Raw genomic sequence first — 25,677 nt, 5'->3', positions numbered from 1 at the left:
CAGAGAGTTAAAATGAGCAACAAAAACATAAGCCTTCGTTTAGAGACATAATCTGTTTAATAAATATGACTGTAAAAGCAATAATCAATAGCAATTATACAGTACGCTACATTGTATTTAACAGAAGGGAAAAAGAAGATGAAAAAGTACATCAAAAAAGTAATTTTAAAATTAGAAATAGTTCCAACACTATAAGAAAACTTTTTGATTGGCTTACTATAAAAATAAGTTGCCTAATGTTGGACTTCAGTGGGGACTATTATACAGTTGCAGCCAAAACTTTCCCATCTTTCTTAAAGCTGTAGTTGCAAAGACAATAGCAAAGCTGTACAAACTGCTGTGTTCCCATCTGTCTTCAGAGAAACTACAGAAAGAGGCAGAGGACTCTGTACTGTGATTATCCTTTAACTGCTACGGGTCTAATGTTCTTGGTATCATTTTTATTTTGCCAGCAAGCAGGTTGATTTAGGTTTGTGCACAGTTTGTGACAGAGAAATTCAAACCCACCACCACCAAATCCCTGCCTGGGACTCTGGGCCACACCAGCAATGCTGCTTTCTCCTGTTTCTGACTCAAGTTGCCATGTGCAATGTCTACTGAATAAAACCCACCCATGTCAGGAATCAGGGTACCTCCTAAGTGTGCCCCACTGATTATTAACTGGCCTCTATTTGCCTTCACCTAAGAGGGTTAAGCAAGTGTACATTGGTTACAGTCTGTCTTTACACTTCAGACCGAAATCCTGGTGCTAGGTTTACCTGAGTTAGGTTGGAAATCTACAGTCGTAATGACCATAGGTTAGGCTTCAGCCAGATATCCAGATGTTTGGGGACTTGTTCAAGGTATGCTAATCCTGCTTTCCTGCTGTTCCCTTGCATAGTCTATGTGAACATGTCCTACAGCCTCACTTCTAGTTGCAGTGTAAGATACAAGCTTAAGTTATTGGTAAGAAATCAAATCTTGTATAAGTGGTCCTGTGGTGCTGAGACTCAAAATGCATGGCAACAGTCTCAGGCCAAATTCTTCCCCCTCTGCCCAGACTGGCAGGAGCTTGCAACAAATGGGGATGCCAAGAAGGCCATAGGAAACTGTGCATAGACCTTTCCCTGCTCCCTCTTCTGTGGACAACATGTCTTTCAAAACCCTGATAGGCCTTTGGGTGACTGCAAAAGGTAGAGATGTCCTGGGACTTCCCCAGACAAATTCAGCCATCAGCACTACATGGAGCTGAGCATGTTGCTAGGGCTTTGTCTTAGACAAAACTTAAGGTGTAAGGCTGGTACAAAGTACAGTGTAAGTTCTTGCTGGCAATAACCTCCTGCTACTGCAGTATGGACAGACCTCCCTCCCTGCCTGCAATGCACGCTTGTTCTGGTCAAGGTGAGGAGGCAAAGTTACCTTCCCATGGCATTATCAGTGTGAGTAAATTAAGAAAGCTGTATAAGAAAGAGCCTAGCCTTGTGGTTGGGATCATCCATACTCACACTCAGCCTCCTCATAGCCGTAGGGCACTGGCAGCAGCTGAAGCTAGAGGAATGAAGGGCAGAGTCCAAACAAAGACAAAAAACAGACCGACCAAGAATATTTTCAGTGCCTTTAAACTCCAGTGTGATTTCTTTGTGTGTCCTACGAAAGTCTGCTGGGGTGGCTAGCCCTCCCGCAGCCCAAAGTGCTAAAAGAGCAGTTAAATCTAAAGCCAAGAACCCTAAACACTCCCTCCCACCTCCCCCAACCCTTCTGCCCCCACATCCCAGCCCACCCCTCTCCCTAAAGAAGAGACCCCCATGCATATTCTTGGCCTACATCATTATGAATTTTCTACAAATTAGAGACAAATCAGAAAAAAGAGAGTGAAAGGGTGAGGGGAAGGGCCGCAGGAGTGAATAGTGGTACCAGTTCCTCTCCCCCCACCCCCCACTAAAATTGAACACCTGTACAATGCAGTTCCACTATGGTCTCAGTATAATGTCCACATGCACAGGCTTAAAGCTAAAAACCCTTTGTCATCTGAAGAATTAAAAAGTCCAAATGCAGTGAGCTCTCCTTTTTTAGATACAGATATTGGTGTCCTCAATTCAACCATTTACATAGGTAGGGATTTCTTTTGTGCTCTGGGACTCAGCAGCTGTGGAAATACTTCCTGTGGCAAGAAAGAACAAAATAAGAGTTAGTAAATAACCAGCATCATTTAGCCAAGGAAGATGTTCGAAGGCCTTGCTGGCCTTTGGGAGACAACTGCTCCAGACTTACATATTCTTCCCAGAAATGTTTTATTGCCATTCAAAACACTGAAGGTGATGTCTTGTTCTTTTGCTAATGAAGATGATTCACCCAGATTGAACAGAAGAGGGAAAGGCCAGAGCAGAGGGGTGGAGGGAAGGAGGGGTTGAGGTCCTCAGAGGAAAAGTGTAACTCATTTGCAATGATAAGGTGCTGGTAGATTTCATAAATAACCTTAGGCTTTGCATTTGCTCACTTGAAGAAAATAGAAATGTGGGGGGTTTGCTGCCAGAGTTTGGAGAAAAAACTAAATGATGCAGGGACTTTAATTCAGATTCCTCCAAGGAAGGATCCCTGAATATTAGTCAAAGGTGTTGAAAAAAACTGGTTTCTGAGCAAGCATACAAAATAGAAACACCCAATTACTGTCTTGCTTTGTTTTCCAAAAAGAAAGAAAACTCATTAAAAAAAGAAATTGCTGATTTCCAGAAACAGATGAGGTGGTTGTATAGGAATGAAGAGCCTTTGCACTTTCTATTCTGTTCACACCTAGGTCCAGACCTTTTCATTTTGTCAATGAGCTGTGAATCAGTTTTCCCATTCATATTACTGACAGGATGGGAAAATGATCTTAGGAAGTTTGTTGGACTGATTCCTTTTGATACATAATTGAGTCTATGCATCCCACACATTTAACTTTTGTGCTCATTAGTGCAGTTACAGGAGCAAGCCAAAGAGTTGCAAAAAACCAAGTTCTGGTTCAATAGTGTCCAGTAGTATTGCTGAGAAACACATAAAATTTTGGCTATTATAGAAAGACAGAAATTCTACAACTGCAGCAGTTGAAAACCTACCCCCGAAGTTGGTTTTTGACTACTCTTTATCTAGAGGCTTCAAGGGTTTAAATTTCCAACCCCAGCAAGGGCAGTTTTGAAGGAACCTTGTAAAGAGCTGGCAGGAGATTGACGCTTGTCACTTCAGCCTGAATGACCCATGAAAACATATCTTTCCCTGCTCCTGGAATAGCATCAACCACCACCATTATATTCTTTTAGAAAGGGGAAGCTCAAAGCCAATCAAGCTGTAGAGAGTTCCTGACTTGAAATTGGGTGTTTCTCCCTTAGCATCTTACATCAATTTTGCCTTGGAGGTTTCTAGGGGAAGAATTAAAAAAAATTAAAAAAAGCCCCCAAACCAAAACAACAAAAAACCCCAACAACAACAAAACAAAACAAAAAAACCCCACAAAAACAAAAACACCAACATCCCACCAACCCCCCCCCCCCCCAACGTCCCTCCCCCTCTTAAAAAAAAAAAAAAGTGAAAAAGAATTGTTAATGTTTAGGACCCACCACTCCGGGTCTTGGCTTGAAACCTCTTGGTGATCCACAAGCTTTTTGGAAGTCCTCTGTCCAGACTACCTTGGTTGCATTTCCTTTCCTTGGGTTCTGGACTGTGGCCTGGGGTTGCTCTGTATGGGGAATACCACATGGGAAGGTTGGTTCCCTCACTCCAGCCTGTGTTCTGCTAAACAGGGATGTCCAGGTCTGCTGCTGAATAGCTGCTTAAAAGCTTTTAATAGCTCTTAATGAACAGGTGAGGAGAGATCAGCATTGACTGCAGTGGACCTTCCAGATTGGACATCAGTTTCATCAAGAGTCTTTCTTCTTTTTTCTCCCAGGTTGTTTCACAGGCCACAATCTTAGCACATCACAATCCCTCCTTTAATTCCCCTTTTCCTTGCTCCCTCTCTACAGTAACTATGATCCCAAACCTGCTTTAGCAAACACTCCCATACATTTTAGGGAATCCTCAGTTAAGATTTATTTTAGTTGATGAAATTGTGCAAATAAGGAATATCAGTTACAACTATGTCTGCCACAGAATCACAGAATAACTGGCATTGGAATGGACTTCTGGAGAACATCTAAATCTAACCTTCCTGCTGAAACAAGTTCACCCAGAGCAGGTTGCACAGGATCACATCTAGGAGAGTTTTTAATATCTCCAAAGAAGGAGACTCCACAACATCTCTGAGTAGCCTTTGTCCTTTAATTCCTATAAAATAGCTCCATGTCCTTATTTGCAGGGGTCCTGCACTGTACCTCTGGTCTGGGCCTGCAGAACTGCCACCTCATGAGTGAAGCTGAGTGATGCCCAAGCAACAATGGCTTTAGCAGAACACGTCTCCAGACTGAAACCTCCCTGCTCCATCCCAACACTTCTATTGTAATCAGGGTAACAGAAAACATCTAAGTATGAGCAAATGTGTGACTGAATCCAGAATGTCCTCTCCAAGACTGTTCATTTTAGGTCCTACAACAGCCTGCTTTTGGAAATACTCAACACCAGAGGCCTGTGGCAGAAATCAGCCTGAGAGCAAACCCAGATGTCCAATGCTGAGTTCCCAAGTTTTGCTCAGTTTATCTGCGAATCAGCCAGACTTGCATTGCTGCTGGCAACAAGGTCTGGCACAACACAAAGACCCCAGAAGTCAAAACATCAATAGATATTTAGCTTTTAGATATGACTTACCGAATCACCTGCTCACCTTCATATTCCAGGTGAGGGTGGCTGAAGTTCTTCGGGATGTGGGGCTTAGCCCCACAACTATATCAGCCCCAGCAAAATAAATTACATTGCCAGCAAGATTTTTTGAGAAGGGGAGGGGATCTACGTAGAGCAACTAGGAGAGAGAAAAAGCCTAAAGTTGTTCCCCTCCCTTTCATCACGTGGCAGTGAGGGAGAGGGAAGAGTTAGCAAGGTTTCCTGTAGCAAAACTAATGTTGCAGCAGAAGAGGATGGGAGGAGGATTGTGCAGGAATATGGGAAGGGGGAAGGCTGAGAAAAAGGTTAGCCAATTATAAGTCAGAGTCTGACCAGCTGCAGGATACTGCAAGTTATTTACCTATGGGATGGACTTCCAACTTCTCATCTACTAGTTGCTCATGGCTCATCAGCTCACTTTGAGGGACATTAGGTATGCTTTCCCTCTGACTGACTGGACTGACCATCTCTTGATCTTTTTCATTCTGCATCTGTGCATATATATTAAGGCCAGGAATCTTCCTAAAACATTAACAGAAACCATCATTGTGTGGTACTCTGGTAGATGATGTAGCATCAGCTTTTAGAAACCAAGAAACAACTCACTCTGAAAAACAAAACCCAGCAAATCAAGCCCCAAACACCTCAGTGAAAGGCAGTAATGGTGAGAAGGCAACGGCTCAGGAAGGGTCATACCTTTTGAACTTGTAGATTACAAACACAGCTAGTCCCACAAAAACGACAGAGAGGAGCATCAGCATAGCTGAACCACTGTGACTGGGAGTGAGGTCCACTAGGGGAGCTGCAAGAGAGGAGAAGGTTAGAGCCACCCTCAGCCTGACGTGAAAGCTGCTCTCTCCAGAAATACAGTTCATTCTCCTCTCTTATTGCACTTGTATCAGGTCTCATCTGTTCACACATCTCCAGGCCTGCTCTCCCTTTCTAATCCACCTGTGAAGAAATCCAGGTTCAAATCACTTGTGGTGCTGAACATGCCCCTTGATGTGAAGCCTCACAGCTTTCTCCTCTGAGGCCTTCTCTGTCCTATGAGAGGACTGCCTAAAGCATACTCTCTTATACTGCAGTTACGTAAGTTGAAAATGAAGTCATTTGGGTACCAAAACTGGCATTTTCTGGCTGATCCTGGAGCTACTCATGGGTTAGCTTGTCATGTTTGCTTTCTATTTTGCATAGAGCTAGTCTGGTTAGCTCCCAACACACAATGAGTAATGAGCAACTGGTGCCCCAGTTTTAATGAAACAACAATGCTCACTTAATGTACTGTTTTGTGCTCAGGCCTGATACTTCCCAACCAGAAGGGCAGTGCCCTTCAAAGCCACTGCCTCAGCATCCATGGCAAGCTCTTGTCACACCTCTTACATTTTTACTTTCTTCCTTTATCCCTTTCCTACCCTTCTAAACATCTTTTACTCTCTTTCCCCTGCTTCCCTGCTCTCTTACACAAGTCTTCCATGCAAGACAGTGCACAGAATCAAGAGAAAAAAAAACAACCATCAAAAGCAATCCTAAATAGACAGAGCTTCTCTGGACTTCTCCTCAGAGTTTTGCTCACCATTGGGCCATAGCCCCTTACAAAGTAAGGCCTCTCAAACTATCCAGAAGTGTGGTTTTCCCAGAAATACAAAGTGAATTGTATTAAATAGAGTTTCCATCACTCATACCACACACACGCACAAACAGAAAAGCATCAAGCACCCAAGGAGTCTCACACACAGGTTCAGTAGTGTCAGTTGTTAATACAGACACTAATACAACATCCTGTAGTCAGACATGCAGCTGTAGCTGTGGCATTACAAAGAGCTAATACACAGTCCTCACCGACTGTCTCTGACATTACACACTGAACATGGCATTAAGTAGTGCCTCCCTCTACAAGGCAGTGCAAGTTGACTTGAACCACTGTCAAATGACCTCTCCCACTTGCAACTCTTCACATGCACAGAATAGTCCCATCCAAAACCAGAGGAAATGTGCACACAAGAAAACACACACATACAAGCAAATTCTTACTAAGGCACACAAATAACATGTACACACACTTTCAGCTTCCCACCCAGACTGATAAAGCCAAAATTTACAAAGAGAAGTGAAAAACCTCCTCCCTTCCACACCAAGCAGGCTATCCTCAGAAAGGCCAGGCACTGGGATGAAATAATCTGTTATTATGAATTCCTCATATACCTCCACTCTATCCCCTCTCTGTCTGTAATTTTGTGGGTCTCTGCAGTTGTGTGAGATGACAAAGTGGCTCTCCAACCAATTCAGATCCAGTATCATTCAACATTCTATAATGCTGCATTGAGAGCCTGGTAATAAACAGCTTTTTAACTGCTTTGTAAGGAATTGGCATATTTTTACTCCACCTTGGAGCTGAGGCTGCTGTCTGTTGAGTTGGGCACACTGGTTTGTTTTTATCGCAGAGAAGAAGGAATGAACATGATGAATGAATTGCAAGCTGTTGTCTATAATTGCCATAAATTAATCCCTCCTCCAGTGTGGCCTGAACATAAAGACAGAGGTATGAAATGCGCTAAGGCCAACACACCTGTCATTCTTCTTGCTCCAGGGAATGCACATGCTCACATACAACACACACACAAAGATTCATTTCTACAGGTTCTGCTTGAATATCCACACCAAGCTAGTTTAGATACCTGGACTCCTGTTCCCTGTAGCTTCTCTGCTGCAGAAATTGCAAGGCTAATTGTTAATTCCTAGAGCATGGCTAGGCACACACAGGAAGGAACATAAATGTGCACTGAGCCGTGGCAACATTAATGCAGACATACATATACATACATGTACACTTACAAAAACACATGCTCAGCTTTGTAGTTCAGCCAACTACAGCCAAGAGCTGCCAGAGTCTACCACAAAGTCATAGTGAAAAGGCTGGGAAAGAAGAGGTATCATAGAGCAGAGCAGCACATTTGCACCATATGCATCCCCCTGGATTGTGTTTTATAGAGACCATGTCTGGGGCTGTCTTGTGTTCCAGGTTTCCCTGCTTTATTTTACATAACTTTTTGTAAAAGCTTGGATTTCCAAAGAACAATTCTTCTTATTCCCTGACAACCAAACCAATAGTTTTCATCAGTAAAACTCTCAAGGCTTTTTTGTTTTTTAAAGTATTCTCAGGTTTTGATGTCATGAAATTGAGCCTTTTACTTAGACAGAGAACAGAGTCATGACCTCTGCAGGTTGTTAATAAGTCATATTCCCTCAAAGACATCAAGTGGCTGTTCCCTGTGGTTTCTTTTAATACCTACTTTGTCCATCCAAGCTAATTTTGCATTTTTACCAAATCCTATTTCTGTAAAAGACAAAATCCTGCAGTGTTCCTCTAGGACATTGTGAGGCCAGTTACAGCAATCAGTCACCAGTGGCTTCCAAGAGAAGCACAACAAAGCCTACTTTGCAGAATAAATGAGTATTTGCATCTGTTATGAATAAAAAGGTACTCACTTCATGTGTGTGTGTGTAAATACAAATAAAAATGTACAATTTTGGTCAGCACAAAGATTGTGTCTGAGTGAGCACCCTCTGCTTCAGCTTGAGATAGCAAGAAACAGAGGAGCATGTACCTGGAGGCCATACTGTTTTTTAGCATGGCAGTATGCCACACTGATAGACCCTGCCTTTTGGTTCATTCAGCATGGCAGACAAGGTTTAGTAGCCTAGACAGGTGTTGCAGTACCTCCCATAACTATGTGGCTTTAGTACTGGAGCTACTCAGATTTTAGCCAGCTCTGAACATGGATGGAGCAGCTGGAGACCCTGTGCACTCCCTCATGCAGAGCTCAGAAGTGCTCTCTAAGAAGCTGCAGGAGACTGCTACAAACAGCAGAAAACTTGAATCCAAATTCATCTGGTATAAAGGCAGGGTTGGATATGTGATTTTAAGTGTCATCTGTTCCCTGTACATGAAATCATGAATGTCCCTTCTGTAGCAAGGGGTAAAGATAAGCCTTTCCAGGAATATCTAATGTGATTCTTCATAGCTATAATTTTTGGAAAAATACCTACAGGATATTCAGGACCAGAGTAGTCACATCTAAATGTTCACCTGGTTGGACGGTTCTGTTCATACCACAAAAAACATTATTTGAGACTAGTTTGATGGTACAAATGAACTGAGGCTTTTAGTTTGCAAGTTAGCAAAAGAAGCTGATACCAACTGACCAGACTGACCAGCAGCTCCTGGGGAAAATTAATTCCTAAGAATCCTGAGCACAGATTGGTTTGCCCCATCTCCTGTAATAGTTAAATAGGGCGTGTTTTGTGAAACAAGATTTTAGGATGCAGACTAGACAGAGACATATGGAATTAAATATTATGACTTTGGAGGTAGCTCATTTTGAAACAGGATTAATTAAAGTCCAAACTGCCTTTTTTTTTGTGCGTATTTATATTGATTCTAGTCTTTCACACTGATTAACAACTTCTCAACTGTGTTTAGTTGATTTGAATGTTTGTTGACTCTAGAATATTTGAACATATCCAAGGTTAGCTGGTAACCTTTGCACCGTGTGACCCAGCCTGAAAATACCACAAGCTGCTTAGCTGTTAAGAGATAGCCAGGAAGTACACATTTCTACTGCTACTTATACCACCTTTCCAAAAAATACAGTAAGTTCTTGCACATAAGAAAACAAAAGAATTAGCTATAAATGCGAAACCCACTATATCTTTTTGGCATGATATAAAAAGGGAAGGTAGAGTAGGCATTTTAATGTCTGCTGACACACTGTGCTGTTATTGTGAGATAAAAATAAATGTTTAAAATTCAGCTGATAGCACACTACTACCATCAATATATTGCTTGTTGTGCTACAAAGTGACAGAAAAGGTATACACAGAAAGAGGATACTAGCCTGCTGTTAAATGGGCAGCATGGACAAGGATTCGAACTCCTGGCTTCAACTCAAAATGGACCAGGTTTTGGTTCAGTTTCTGGATCAGTGATTCAGAAATCTGGGGGAGAAAAAAGAGAAAATAAGAAATGCATTTGTTTCTTGACCACTGGTTTAGATCGCCAATAGATGGGTAGGAAATGGAGCTGCATGCAGAGATTTTGCAGAGGTACCAGACTTTCTGAGCACAATGTCCTATCACCATACAAAGAAGCAATTTGTGAAAGCTTGACACCTCTGCCGGGACTATCTACAGAGTGCTTTCTGTATGGTTAACAAGGACTGGTATCAACAAGTAGCCCTGTCACACCTCTGTAGGAGTGGCCCAGCAGCAAAAGGGAATTGAGTCCCCAGGTAACATTACAGCCACATGTGTAAGTGTCTGCAGGACCAGCCAGAGGCAGCACATCAGTGAACTCATGCACTATTCAAGCAAAAAGAAACATTTCAATTGTTAATGCTAATTTGCTCATAATAAATATCCTTACTAATTGAGTGGCTAGTTTCACAATCTTAGAGCATGTTCATAACATGTGACATAACTGAATAAAAATGAATTGTTTAGGTCCTTATCACAGCTTGCAGTTAACTTCCATGTTCTAAAAGCAAATTTCATTTCATCCAGCTATGAGTTTCAAGCCAGCTGCTCCCTAATCAGTAAATATGTACCAGAACCAGCTCAAATCTGAAAGGTTTTACCAGCTACAGAATGTGGCTAAAAAAAACCTGCATGTTCCATCTCTTCTTATGGGTTGCACACAGAGAGAACTCTCTTTCATGGGAGATATGTTTCACAGAGTTTTCAAATCACCACATTATGTTGCCATAATTTTGATGACATCAATAGAGCTCTAGCAGAAATGAAGCAGGTTACTCCTCCTTAAAGAACACAACAGAAAAGACGAACATTTGCTGAGATAAGACCCCATGAAATCTGTATTTGTACACTGAAGAAGCCAAACTTTGGTCCCATCTGTTGGCAAACATTCCTTGGTTTAAGTCAGTTTTTCACAATATGCACAGAGCCAGTTTCTCCATATAACACTTAATTACATCCAGGAAGTTTCAGGCATGTTACCATTAAAAGCAAAAATCCAGATAGATAAACCAAGGAATACAAGCCTATAGACTTGGTGTTGATAGTTGTGAGTCTTTTCCTGATGTCTGATGTATTTCTTACAGCTATGATCAATTTTCTAATTGAACATAGTCACTGTTCTGCATGTTGGTTTATTAGGGAGAGGTGGCTGGAAAACAGTAAACACACTCCTCCCTGAAACCCTTAATATGCAGTTGCTGAGAATCTGTTTTTATAGCCATACCAAGATCAGGAGGGACCGTATTCTAGTGCTCAGCACTTAATTTAATTTGTTTTAAATAAATCTTTATTCCTTCTTGGAGATTAATGAAAAATTGTCAGAAAAAAGAACATTCCAATAATTTTTACACCATCTTTTTCATGTTCTTCATTTTTGTCTGGGTGAGTTATTTCAGTAAATGCTACCCAGATACGATTAGATGTTCCTTGGCTATCATTCATCACAGTACAAGATTTATCCACTTTTATTTTTTTTTAACATTCTTAATGGTTCTTTCAATACTCTTGGCTCATACACTTCATTTCTGGCTGCTGATCACTTGAATAGGTGCCTTTGGTTCAATATCAATTTGGCAATAACTCTTACAGGCATTTTATTTATATTTTTAAATATATCTCTCTAAAGTTACAATTTATTTCAAGGGTGCCAGAATGAGCAGTAAATATATTTGTTCCAATAGCAAAAAAAAAATACCACCTGCATTCAAAGAGCCATCTGTTGAGCTCAGAGTAGCAGGAATGGTGACACAAAGATATGCAGTACATGAAGAAAGCTTCAGAAGAAAATTATATCTCTCTTTAAGGATTTGAGCATACTAATAATCAAGATTGACAAAAACAATTTTTCATCTCTAAAACCAGAAAAAACAGATACAGATTAATATGCTGTAAACCAGGTATAATAATGGCTCGAGGAAATGACAGGACAAATATCCTGGCTATATCCAGTCCCAAAACCAACCTAACAGCTCTTCCCTATCCCCCTGCAGGAATTATTTTCCTTTGTGCTCTGACATGCAGATGCTGCAGAGCAGCTGAGCCTCCGAGAAGTAAGAGAAATTAAAAAAAAAAAATAAAGACAGTAAACCAAAGAAAAGAGCCAATCACTTGACGTCATTTCTCTTCAAGACATTGTGACAGCTGTACAAAATGGCAGGGAAACAGCAGAGGTAAAAAACACACACGATGCCTTCTATACAGAGGTTAAATGTGATGTATAAATGAGTCTACAGCTAGCAAAGGTTGCTATGCCATACTGGAGAATGGTTTCATGAAGGATTTGGGCAAGAAATTGAAGACTAGAAGGATCTGGAGAAAGTCAGCATGAGAAGGTAGAGGAGACTTTGCTGGGCACTAGTGACTTGAAGGAACTGTGAGATTTGCCCTGGCTTGCCTGAGGACTCCTGTGGCACAGAGTGAAGAGGGCAAAACAGCAGGAACACAACAGCTGAGAAGTGCAGTGAGTTGCCTCCCAGCAGACCAGTTGTGTGTGAGACAGAAAACTCAAAAAAATATTCCTCTCTGGCAAGCCAATGGAAAAGAATAATAGGAAGGGGAAAGACAGTAACACTGAAGGAGTGAGAAGAAAGGAAGAAAAACAGTCACAACTGAAGTTTATTATTGCTGTATTGCACTGTTACTTGGTTATGAATGAGGACTTTGTTGTATGACATCCTGTACAAATGTATCTCAGACTGAAATTATTTTGGCCTGAAACCATCAGTGTCTCAGCAGAGGACTGAAATAGCCTTAACTGTTCCAGGACTACATACAAAGTGTCAAAACTGGCAGCAACTGTTCATGCTGCTCGGAGTATAAAGCATATTTCCTTGGCTCAATTAATTACATGCTCTCCCAGTGGCTTTTTGTGTACAGCTCTTTTTTTGCCTCGGTCTTTATGGAATTTGAACAAGTGAAAAAAATGACTAACAGCCTAAGACCTTCAAAAGTGCCAGAAGTTCTAGCGAGAATCAGACATCTGCCTCCCTCAGGCAGCTCTGGAGATTTCTAACACACATTTTTAAAGGAACAACAGATGCATTCAGACATGTTTTTAAAATGTTTGCTTGCTTTGTACAATGTTTTCACTTTTCTTTATGTGGAAAATAAGATACTCTTCAAAACAGACATACAGACAGTGAAAATGCATTTCTGTACTTGTAAAAGTTATCTGAAATAGCAACCATACATAATGGCTTATGAAAGCCAGTATTTGAGGTGAGCAGCTTCCACACTCCCAAAGGGGGAAATTCACATTGGGCCCAAAGTTGGACCTGACAATGTTTGTGGTCCTCACATGGTCCCAAAGGGACCTGTGCACCACAGGGTCAGTCAGGACACTTGCTGTGAGCTTGGAGAAGAGGCTTCTCTGTCTTTCTTATTCCGTTAAGTCTGTTTCTACCTCAGTTATCAGACTTTAATCTAGGAGTGGTTCTTCTATAATTTGTTTACAATATTAATAAAGTGAAGTAAATTTCCACACAAAGGCTGATCTCAACTGCAGAGGTAATAAAAACATATCAATGGGGAACATTTTGAGTTTTGTGCCTCCCTTTATTTATGCACTCAGAGTAGTATTGTGGATGCATTTTTGTTTAAAAAGCAGAAAAGGAAACATCAAAGTACTTTGGCTTGTTTCAAAAATAACAATTCAACTCCAACTGAATAGTCAGACCTTCAACTGGGGAACAGGTTGGCCTCAGGCCTCTCCCGGTTTCTCTCTCCCTCCTGGAGATGCAACTAACTCAGCTGAAGACAAAACTTCTTAGAATAGCAACCTCCTAATTTATAGTCTTCAAGAGTCTCTCTTGTGAAAATAATTAGCTTTCAGAATTAGTTTTGGTCCTTAACTGAGCCTCATTGACTTTATCTGCTTCATTTGCAGAATTAAGCATGATGTGCAAAAATAATTCAGTAATAGAAACCATTCTTCATGTATCAGTTTTCATCAAAGGACACATAATGAGTAATAATAACAGACAATTTGTGAAAGAAAAAAAAGATTCCAATTTAAAAATGGAACAAAACAAAAATTAATTTGGCTTCTCTTAGCATTTTGTCAGAATTAGGACTGTAAAAGAACCACATGCACAGAATTATCACTGAGAAGGGCATTTTCCCATACCCTTATTGACTTTTGAAACCTCTGGTGTAAATTAGTTTAGACTAATTGAATGTGATTCAACTGTGCCAGTATGCACTAGCTAAGAATCTAGATAATTTTATAGATACTCTGTAAAGATCTCAACTAATGAGTGCTACACTTCTATTCAATTCATTGAATAAATCAATAAACAACTAAGGAAAGAATTATGTGCATTGACTCAGTAGGAAGCAACTTGAACCAGCATTACAAAAGTGAACCAGGAGTCAGGGCCAGTGTGGATTACTTTAAATGGTGCCACTCGCCCTGCATAACCTTGGTTACTTCACATGAGGCCTCTAAAGCTTGCCTGCCTTAACACTGAACGGAGCATAATCACTGACTTACTGGGTCCACCAGGAATTTCTTCAGATCTTTTAATGAAAGATGCTAAATTCAAGCTGCTGTTCGTATCCAGAGATACCGTGAGAGCACAAGGCAGTGGACATTCCTGTGGTTACTCTGGGACAAGAATAGACCAGCAGATAGGAATCCAAAGAGAACCTGAACATAAAAGCCAAGATTCACTTTTGATGAACAAAGATGACTAGAAAGAGTCTTGAGAACCAAGGGCTGCTCTGTACATTGAGCAAAAGATGAGAAGGCAAGAGGGCTGATAGTTTACATGGTAGGAGTGAACTCAAGAATATTAAGACAAGAGATATAGACAGCCTCTTCTACAGCACACAAGCAGGAGATCAAGAAAAGCTAGCTAAGGAAAACAGCTCCTAGTATAAGGTCTTTGTGTTCATATTATTCCAATCTGTCCCTACCTGCCTTTACTTCTTAATACTGGCCCAACCTCCCCTAAGTACCTACAGGAAGACGATCTGCATTCCAATGTATAGATGTTAAAAAAATCTCTCCTAGTAAACACTATTCACCCTGTGCATCAACCTTTTCCTGGAATTTAATTTCCAAGAATGATTGGCACAATTTTCTGTAAGATTCGAAGGTGTTCACCATCATGATCTTGTTGCTGTAAATATTTTGGTGATGGGCATATCTGAAACACATCATAGAAAAGTACTGAAAGTAAATATGCCGAGACACTAAACCTTAGGAGGGTGGGTAAAAGAAAAGCAAAAATGATAAAAAAAAAAAGATCAAAGCTCCAACAGCTACAAAGAAGCAGACGTATAAGTAAATCTGCTTTAAGGAAAGAATCCTAGGAGCTATATACAGTTTTGAATTCACCAGAGGTATTTCATCTCTGCAGTTCATCACTGTCCATTTGATATTCAGTCATCCATGTCATTTCCCATCTCTTTGGCTGGATACAAATACTGGCCACAGCTGCAACATGTTGATCACAGTTGGAAACTAACCATCTGATGTTGCATTTGCCAAAGTCTCCATCACCCTTGCTACATTGCTGATGGATCTTATCAGAGACAAGATTATTGGACTCAGATGCCATTAACTGGTTGCTCCTACCCCTATTTTGCATTCTGCTTTTACACTTATTTTGAGTAGGCCAGGTAAAATCATGAAAATGTAAAACTAAAGGGAAATTCAGGCTAAAACTGAACCCTTTACTTGATAGGAAAACACTTCAGAATTCTTATGTATCTTCTGTTTTTATCTTGTTTGACTAACAGAAGATGCATTTGCTATGTTTGACACAAAGTCTTCACTAGCAAGCAACATGGAGAGAAGATAATTGGATAAATAAAAAGATAAACCTTCAGCATCCTCCTACTGAGTAAAACCATACTCTGAAATAAATGGAGTTATTGTAACTACCCTCTAGTGAACTGTAAGTAGAATATTTTCCTGTCAAGAATTCATTTTTAATTGGATTAGCACTAAAAATTACTCACAAATTTCTTAAAATGTTACTAATTGAAGATTTGCCCTTCAATGAAGGGAAAGATTTCAGTGTTTTTGAAGTGGCAGATCTGAATTCTGTAACAATCACGTTCACCAAGCACATCCATGAAGATGGTGTAGCAACTGCTTGCCAGTCAAAATGTCCAGTGGCAATTCCATATGGCTGTTTTTGCAAGATTTGGGATATTTCAGTGTTGTTGCAGTCATATTATGAATATCAAACAGCAGCATTTTACAACTTCCAATTATTTCTACATTTTAAGCAGGGTGGTAGTCTGTCCTCAGTTACTGTGAAATGAAACAGCGGAACCAAGTGACCCAATTAACAATGAAACAAAGGGAAAAATAAAAAAAAAAAAAGAAAGTCACAATATTCTGGTCATAAATACTAGATTTTGTGAATGTATTTTGAGATTCTGCAGGATGAAAAGGCCTTTTGAATTTTAGGAAGCTGTGAAGAGTAAGTTTACACTGACTATAAAAAGTGGAGTAGATCAAGCTCTTTTTTTCCTGCATTTATGTATTAGGTGGAATTGTCCCACGTTGCACGTGGAGGAAACCTCCCTAGACTCACATGTAGTAGTTTTTTTCATCTGTCAAGAGCAGTTAAACTTTTTTAAGGGTACTCTAGTCTCCCATGGAAAATATCAGGAATGCAGAGTTCATATTTCTAAATGTAATGTGTAAAAGATATGGCAGTAATTGCTACTCTGCACAAAAAAATACCTCAAGTCAAGGAGAAAATGACATCTACCATCTAACCACATCCTCAACAAGTGCATCAGACACAAATGCATCACCATATTAGAAAACTGCATGGAAATGTGTATTGGTCAAGTGTGATGCACTACTGTATCCCAAACTTCTTGGCTTACTCTGTTTAGATTCATAAAATATGGCACAAATGAGTATTATTGACTCTGGCAAATGGGAAACCAAGACCCAGATTTTCAAGGGATAGTGGACATTTAACTGCATCTGAAGTCAACGGGAATTATGTACCCAGAGACACAGAGTGGTTGGACAGAGACATCTAAAGGTATGCTTACAAAGCCAAATGAATATGAAGCAGATAAAAGCAGATGTTCCTGATCTGTCTCAAGGGGAAACAGCAAAGAAATAATCCTTCTATGGTCATCAGATAAGTATCAGATTTACTGGTAAATGTGGAAGTCCATGAAATCATATATACCCTTCACTGTTACCCATGGCAGAACAATGCTCTAGCTCAGCTGATGAAATACAGCTCAGTTGAGCAAGTAGTCCCAAATCCTCACAGACATGGCCTGCAGCAACTTGAGGAGTTTCATGTGGGGAGATGTAGTTAAAATTCTCTCTTCAGCTACCATCTCTATCACTTCTTCCTTCCTCCCACTCCATCAGCTGTCCTTAGCCTTGCTTGTTTTAGCTAACAAAAGCTATCATGCACTGCCCACATGATTTACATGGCTTCTACCTTTCAAGTCCAGTTGGATGAGCAGAGCATCAGGACCACAGAGTGTCCCTGGCCTTTGTTCTGGTACCTGGCATGCAAATACAGGGAATTCAGGGCTGTATCACCATGTCTATGTCATATGACTGTAACTGTAATGCTGACTTTCGGATGTTCTAAGAGAAGAGGAAGGGAAGGAGTGCACTATAGAACACTTCATTCTCCTGGTAAATATGTACCTCCAGTGTGCATGGTGGGTTTCATGTCCTTCTGCTGTATTTCACTCACTTTCGTCAACATTTGATTTTGAGAATGAGTTAGGTTTTCTCTCCCTTGGACACCGAAACAAAGGTTTTTACAGAATAGAAACATTAATTTTCGTAACTCCTTTCCACCTGGTCTATTCTGACAGCAAGTTTTCCAAGGAAGGAAACAATTTGTCACTATGTCTCAGGTTTGGAAACCTGCTTCCATATGTGACACACCACCATGAAAAAAGGAACTTAAATAACTAAGTGCTTCCTTAAGGAACTTTATTCCATTGCAGTGTTTGTGCAAACTATTTCCACTTTCTCCCTGAATACTTCAGTTTCTCTTCCAAATTATAAAAAATAATTCAGGACTGTAACTCCTTTGGGTGTGCACCTGCCAACACACAAACTCGCATACGTGCCTTTGAATAGTTTGTTCCTTGCTCGTGAACACAGATTTCTATTCCTACCAGAAAAGAATGCTATGCATTATAAGTACCTCAAAAGCAATGTAAGCTGTAGTCATCAAAAACATCTGCACCCAGTACTCATCCCAGTGACTTCAGGCACAGGGAAAGGCTGTTGAATGAGCTCTGAAACACTTTGGGAAAGGGATAGTAAAGGGTCAAGGGCAAAATGGATGACAAAACAAAAACAGTATCAGAATAGGCTTGCAAGTGGAGGGAAGAGAATTTTTGTGGTCCTCAGGAAGCTCTCTCACTGAGAAGGATGCCATCTTTTTCTAGAGTAACTAGGAAGAGAATGCAGTACTCATAGACCAGTAAGAAAACATTCTGACCATCCTGAAGGGATCAGGGAAGGTATTTCTTCACAAGAAACAGCTGGCTGCAAATAGCAAATAGTTTCTCTCTCCTCCAAAGGTTACCAGTTGGACATTGCAGAATGCCAGAGAAGCTTAAGGAGTTCCACTGAAAATTACATTTCTTCCTGTCCATAAAAAGGGTCATGAGAGCACTGCCAGGGCTTCCTTCCTTCACAGCCACAAATACTTCATTTTCCAGGAGGGAAAAAGAAAGGTATTAAGAAAGGAAGAAATAGAGTAAGCTGCTGAGTGCTGGAGGGGACCTGGGTTGGATGTAAATTTGAAAGTTTATGGACTGGGTTCCTTGTTGATTTGTGAAGCAGGAAAGGAGAAAGGGGATGAAGGAGAAAAGGGAGGAATGATTTTGCAGAACAGTAAATCTCCATATTTTTTGCTTTATAAATGGGTGGTGAAAATTGCAGAGGAAAGTAATTTGTCAATAAAAAGGTGACAATAAGGATGCTGAGTAAGGGGAAGCTTAAGAATGGGTGACTTAGTGGTTTGAGGGCCACAGCTAAGGTAACAAGACTTGAGCCATGGACAAGACATGAGCCATGGAGATGTAGAGATACAGTGGGACTTCCCTCAGGGCTAGTCATCTTTGCCCTTGGAATTTAAAGGAATAAGCTGAGAGATAGAAAAGGAACTATGGAACACTGGGAGATAGTTCAGTGGTGAACATCTCAGTGTTAGGTTATCAATTGGCCTTGATAATCTTAGAGGCCTTTTCCAAACTAACAATTCCATTATTATATGGTATTTCAGTATTTTTGCCCAGAACAGAAGGTCCCGTCTAGTAGGTAGGACCTTTTAGTTCTGTAAGGAGATACAGTCCCTCAGCTGTGACAACCTGTTTCAGTCTTGCACAGACAAAACAATCCATAGGGCTCAACCCTACTGCCTGCATGATGAAGAGGGCAGGCAGATAGTCCAATACCATTCCTGTGCCTTAAATTAGTGAAGCTCTGAACTGCCCAGGTTTACCACTCAGCTGTGTCCTCCAGTGCTTTCTAGACTCCTCACAGCCTCATAAACTTTGCTTTATGAAGCTACTCCTGTTCATGTTGCAGGAATCATCCCCTAAATCCTTCTTGCTTTCTTTCTGCATTCATGATGTACAACAGTACTTCTAATGGAGAGACATGACACCATACAAATTTATGCCAAATTAGCATTACTTAAGGAAGCCAAATGGGAGTTTGAACTCCTAAATACAGCTCCAAAACCTGTTTCCAGTGTAGGGGAGTTAAAAAAAACACCACCAAAAAACACCAAAAGAAAAAAAAGAGGAGGCAATATGTACCCCAGTGAATTAGAGGCATTTCTACCATAATTACCAATTCTGTCTTGCAAATCCAATACACATACATGCACACATACATAAAAATGCATAAACTCACACTTCTACAAGTAATGGACATAATACCTGCTCTAGGTCTGCTGATGTTCTTTTTTTTATTCCTGCAGCATCTTGATATGGCAAAATGAAGAGTTCAGCAGATGTGGGCAGACCGGGGAGCACTGCAACCAGGACGTGCTTGCTTGAAACACCTGTTGCCTGATAGACAGATAATGGACAGATAAACAGCGTGGATGGCATGGAATGCTGAGACTTTCTTTGCTAAGGCATCACAGCACTTATACAGATCAGGTAGGGTATATCTGGTACAAAGGAGAGAATTTTCTTAAAATCCATTGGAGGTAAAAAAGCTTGGAATTAATGATTTCCCGACCTAAGATATTTTACAATGTTCTCCAGTAAAATATGCAGGGTGCTAAAGCAGTAATGATAAACAGACAAGCTAAAAGGAGCTCTTAAGTAACAGCTGCATATGATTCCAAAAGCCAAACATATCCACATCAATTTTTTTTAATTTTTTGTCTTGCTGGCTTAAAATCCTAAGTTAGATCTCCCTAATTTTGATGTATTAGACAAAATTCAGAAAAAGAAGTACCCACAGGCATCGCTACCAGAGATATCTCTGGTCATGGGTTTTAGCTGATGTTACCATGATACTACATATCAGATTGTGGAGTTATTACACAGAAAAGGACCTAGTTTGTCCCTCGGCAAGTTTTGTCAGCTGAAAGAAGGGGAAACAATTTAATGAACCTCCCTGCGTTGCTTCTTTGTTTTGTGACTTATCCAGCAAATGCACTTAAAACTCAAGGTTTTGAGTTAAACCTAAGTTTTCAAGTGCTAAATTTAGGAGGTCACTTTTAAAGGGAAAAAAAAAGTGCCCTAAGAGATGAGGACAGATCATGGCAGCTGGAGACAATGCAAGGGTTCCCCTGCAGTAACGACTCACTAGCCTCTCAGACAGTAATTGGACCTAAATCTCATGAATTCTTCTCCCTTTGCTCAGGACTAAAGACTTGGAGGTGCTCATTGAAGGAATGGTGGATGGAGAACAAGGAGTCAGCAAAACTGATTATGAACCACCATTTCCTGAGCTAATTCTGTGGATACTCCAAGTGGGACTGCTGACAGTCTAGGGAAATTCTGTGGAGCTATGAAAAGGGAACCCTCCATCACACACTAAGGTAAAGCACATGGCTTTGCTGCCCCCACCCCACCTTTTTTTTTTCGTTTTGGTTTGGGGTTTTTGTTGTTTTGGGGGGTTTGTTTGTTTGTTTATTTGCTTTCTGTTTGTTTTTTAAAGTGGATTTATAAAAAACCAACAACTTTATTAATACACAAAGGTCTCTCATATTCTTTCTAAGTATTTTGTGAAGTCAGGGTTTGCATTACTTTTGTTTGCCTAACAGGTTGCTTTAGCATGTCAAGATAAGTTTTACCAGCTAATGAAAAGTTTTCATTTTCAGAGGCTGGGAATGACTTTTTTTAGAAGTCGAAGACAGGACTCAGAAAATCAATGATGTGAGCAAATAATTACTATCATAACACAAAATAGGATATTTTGTGATAATATGAAATTATCTCAACTAAGAGAGAAGATCAGATTTTAGTACAGAACTATAATTTCATATGCAGAATTTTATCCAAGTCTGTGGTTTTCTGTAATAAGAATGTAATACTTAAATAAAAGTTCATAAAAATTCTATAGCACAGCTATAATTTCCTATTGAATTATTTAGTTATTCAACACGCTTTTATATGGTTTACTTAATTGCCACAGAAATCTATTGGGTTTAACTTTTACAGAAACTTCTCAAAAGGACTTGATAAGGTGAATCTTTTAGCTATATAAAGAGGGATAATTAGCTATCTTTTTTTTTTTACTCAAACAAGAAAAATATTTTTTTCACTGCTCTGCAGTCTTGTTACTGTGAGTTTACAATTCTTCTGGTTTTTATGGTTTGATTTTGTTTTATTGACTTGCCTATATTTTGAAAATTCATCCTGAAGATAAATGGAGCCTTGAATACGTGATACAGACATAAATATGTCAGAAGAACAAGCTCACAAACTCCAGAAAAGTGCTCTTTTTTCCCCTTTCCTCTTCTCTGCCTGTCTTTTGAGGAAATCTCTGAAAAAAATCTCAGAAATAATCCAAACAAGTTTGTGTGCACCTGACTGGTGCACAGTGTTTTCCTAGACTTTTTGTACATACACATATAAGCTTGCAAATAACATCTACAATACTTACATACTTTCAACATCTGAGTATCTCTATTTTTCAAAAAAAGCAGAAACCCTGCTTCAAACAGTTCCTTTCACAATTTTTCCACTGACATGAGAAACCCCAGCTATCTCTTCAAACTTTTCACAGCTTCTCAGATTGAAAACCAAATCTTCAGCCACACTACAATATTTTTATTACATTCTGTTCCATAATTAAGAGGGAACTTCAGAGCTTCTTTATAATGTTGATGGGAAAATCAGCATCCAGTCCTGATGCGAGTCTCATGCTAAACATAAGACAGAAAGCACGTTACTGTGGTGCTCTTCCATGTAGTAAAAATTATTTTCTTTTTGGTCTCGTAAGTTTTCTAAAGCATATTTGTAATTCCATTAGAATAGCACTACTTTACACTGGAGGCTGACTGAGCACCAGGTTGTCATAGGATGAGATAGTTTCACCTATCTAAAATTGAGGTCACTGGTCCCAGACACTAGCCAATTTTCCCTTTCTGGTTGGTAGGAACAAAAAGACACCTTTGGAGGACAGCTGATCCAGCCTTATGAAGGAACAAGGCAGAAATTAGAACCACTGTAACACAGGTTATGCACATAGCTTACCTCCACCAGAGCTCTCTTGACTACTTTACTGATGTCCCTTCTCCACTCTGGGATATCTGGGTTGTAGTCATCAAGGTTTGGAGAGAATGATAACCTCAGGGACTGAAATTTCTCTGCAGACACAATGAGATGATTGGTGAAAAGTACCTAGTGAAACCTGCTGCAGCTCATGCTTTGCTTAATCAATCTGAAGATGGTGCACAGACTGTCTGAGAATCCAGCAGTGTGGCTGAGAGACTCACTGAGAGATTTGGAGAATCCAAGAGATTGACTACTTGAGTGTCTTGGGAATGAAAGAGGTGATCAGTCCTTACTTGAATGGGTGAATAGCACTGCAAAGGGAGCTATTATTGTACTCTCATAGACATGCCCCAAACACTAGAAATCTTAACTGGAAGGGAACAGGGATAAATGCAGGGAGAGGACCAGCCTTGAAAAACGTACTTAATCTCTGCTGCTGTTAACAGAGATGCCCACATTGATCACTCTGACCACATACTTAGTACAAACAGATAAAACTGGAATTCCTGGTGGTTTTTAGGCTCCATCTACACTATGTGGTATTTGTGTGCCCTAGCTGCTTCTGAGGCATGATTACAAGGTCAAATCAGCACAGTATTCTGTGCAGAAATGCGGCACACAGCATTGATTTATCTTTCAAGCTGAGCAGCTTTTGCGTGCATTAAGAGGCCTCTACTGGCCAAGAAGGGGGAAAACCAGCTTGCAAAACAAACTAACATTTTGAAAATCATGTAGGATGATCAAATAGTGAAAGAGCAGATGCAGATGGCTCTGGGAAGTAGATCAATGTTCTGCAATCATGTCAGTCTGGGCTATGTCAGTCAGTGGCCCTCAGAGAAATTACGCTGAACTGATAACACTGGAACTGAATTTATAACCTTAAAGACCTCTTGTTGCTGCCAGCTATTCTGGCTCTCTAGCTATTGACTATGGAGAATCCTGTGTGAAATGAAAGGGGAAGAACTCACCATACACTGCAACAGTCTTTGTGTCCTGAAGAATGGTGCTTCCTGCTGAGACCTGAACGGTGATGGTGTTCATCCCTTCTACAGAAAATGTGAATGTGATGCTCCCTTCCAATGTGATCAGTGGCTGCAAATACATCATAAAAAGTAAAATTAAGTTAATTTTGCTGAAAAGAAAAAGCAAAAATGAGTTTGGCTCTCTAGCCTCTTAGATGGTTTGGAGAGTTATTTCTAGACTGGAAATGTTAGGTGGGGTCCTGTGACGAGCAGCTAATTTTCTAGAGAGGTCACAGGAATCCCAGACAAGGATATCTACAATTTCCAAGGGAGCTAAGTTTTAAGATTCCAGTATTTCCTTTCCACTTAGCATGTCAGTTGTTCTGGATCCCATGTTAAAATTTCCATGTTTGCTCACTCCCCAGAGAGGCCCAGATCCTAATACATGGAACTGCAAAACTCACTGCTCAGGTATCACAGTCCTTTCCCAGATCTAGTGTAAGTGCTTTCTTTAAGGTGACTCAAGGAGATTGTCACAGAGCCAGCCAAATTAAGATTTCTCAGTTGTTGTCCCATGCTATTCTTAAGACATGGAGATATCACTTCTGGTAAGTGCTGGTGCTTGAGAAGACACAGATCCCCTTTGCTGTGCAACCAGTTTACCAGTGAGTTGTGTCCTCTTTTGGCAGAGCTCTAACTTCTCTTTTCACTTACTACTGAACTCTGGGTGAGATCTTCAAAGCACCCAGTATTAAGTCAAACTGTTGCCGTTGTAGCCTGTAGTAAAACTCTCACTTCAATGAGAACAGAATTAGACCAACTCTGATCACTTACTAGCTTAGGAGATCAGAGGGAAGGTTAAAAGGTGACAATCACAGCCTGTAAGTACCTCTAGGAGGAGATGATTGCTGATAGTACAGAGAGTTCTTTAATCTACACAAAAAGGTATAACAAGATCCAACAGCTTGAATTCGAGACTAGATAAATTCAGACTACAAACACAGTGTGTGTGTTCAAAGCTCAGGATAATTAGCTGTGAGGAAATAGGAAAGCCAGTCAGAGGGAGAAGCAGTGAATTCTCCGTCATCTGAGGAAAATTATTAACACAAAACAACAACAAGAAGTCAGGTTCTGCCTTAATCACAAAGAGTTAAATAAAGCAGAAAGTACTGATGAAACTCTCCAACCTGCATTATATGGAAGATAACCACGTACGTTTATGAAAGTCCCTCTTGGTTCTACAAAATCCAAGCAAATCTCTCCCCTCAGAAACTAATTACGGTTTCTGGGCACTACAGCCACAGAGAGATGTGAAGTAACAGCTATAACGTCTGTGCAGATTTACCAAGACTGCAAGGACAGAGACAGCAGAATGTGATGGATGATACTCTCATATCTGAGCAGAGCCCAGAGGCAGGGAGGTGTGTTGGGAACCATTTCATCCACTGATAGCACATGATAACAAGGTACTTTTGCACATGTGGTTTAGCAGAGAGTGCTGGGGCTCAGGATTCGGTTCAGCATATTTAAGGGGAGGCACAGAACTGATGGCAGTCTCTTCCCTTGTTAGTCACCAGAGAAATGAGGTTTAAACTCTAGGGCTATGTAAAGTCAGTTCCAGGTATAAAAACACTTTCTGTTTGACAGGTTACTTTCCTAAAAAAAACCCCTGCCAAAACCCTTATATTTTTTATCTTCTTGTTACTGAAGAAGGGAGGATGAAGAAAAACAGACTAGAAACTCTTCCAGATTTTGGTTAACTATGTTCATCTTGGAGGTAATGCTGGAAGGATACTATTGGTGATTCACATGAAATGGCAATAAAACCTAGAGAAACACAAAGCATTACTTACATTTCAATGTTGGTACCTCAAAGAACCATTAGTATCTTGGTCTTTGGTTTATAATTTTCTTGCATGTATGACTATATAGAACCATTCCCAGATCCCTCTCTCTCTCTCCCTCTTTGGTCAGAGAGCTCCTCCAGGATTATTTTGATCTCAGTCAATCAGGAATACAAACCTCTGTGTTGTTCCCAAACCACCAGACATAAGTAAGTGTTCCCACTTGGCTTGGCCACAGTACTGCTGTGGCATTGATCTCCTTGTTCTTCGTGGTGACAAAGGGTAGAGATAAGTGAACATGCTCCAAGGGGCCTGCAGAGACAGAAGCAGAAGGTGAGTCCTCCCTGTATCTGAAATGTCAACCA

At 40.4% G+C, this 25,677-nt stretch overlaps 1 protein-coding gene across 3 annotated transcripts in view; it reads right to left on the bottom strand.

Moving 5' to 3' along the window:
- Nucleotides 1-1,778: 1,778 nt before the first annotated feature.
- SORCS1 (sortilin related VPS10 domain containing receptor 1) overlaps nt 1,779-25,677 on the bottom strand; it is a 267,062-nt gene continuing 243,163 nt past the window's right edge. The window contains exons 20-28 of one of the 3 annotated variants that reach the window (XM_071563880.1): nt 25,491-25,624; nt 23,475-23,598; nt 22,486-22,598; nt 19,708-19,839; nt 9,663-9,762; nt 5,464-5,569; nt 5,129-5,289; nt 3,573-3,691; nt 1,779-2,140 (exon numbers count right to left, since the gene is read on the bottom strand). In XM_071563880.1, the coding sequence (XP_071419981.1) occupies nt 2,084-2,140; nt 3,573-3,691; nt 5,129-5,289; nt 5,464-5,569; nt 9,663-9,762; nt 19,708-19,839; nt 22,486-22,598; nt 23,475-23,598; nt 25,491-25,624 (1,046 nt within the window). In that variant the 3' untranslated portion in view covers nt 1,779-2,083. The remainder of the gene's footprint in view (nt 2,141-3,572; nt 3,692-5,128; nt 5,290-5,463; nt 5,570-9,662; nt 9,763-19,707; nt 19,840-22,485; nt 22,599-23,474; nt 23,599-25,490; nt 25,625-25,677) is intronic. The other 2 variants (XM_071563882.1, XM_071563881.1) reach the window with 2 other exon arrangements.

Source organism: Pithys albifrons, chromosome 9 (genome assembly GCF_047495875.1).
Source record: "Pithys albifrons albifrons isolate INPA30051 chromosome 9, PitAlb_v1, whole genome shotgun sequence".
Classification (NCBI taxonomy): Eukaryota; Metazoa; Chordata; class Aves; order Passeriformes; family Thamnophilidae; genus Pithys; species Pithys albifrons.
The sequence above is the reverse complement of the archived record's forward strand: the minus strand, read 5'-3'. Positions and strand labels throughout refer to the sequence as shown.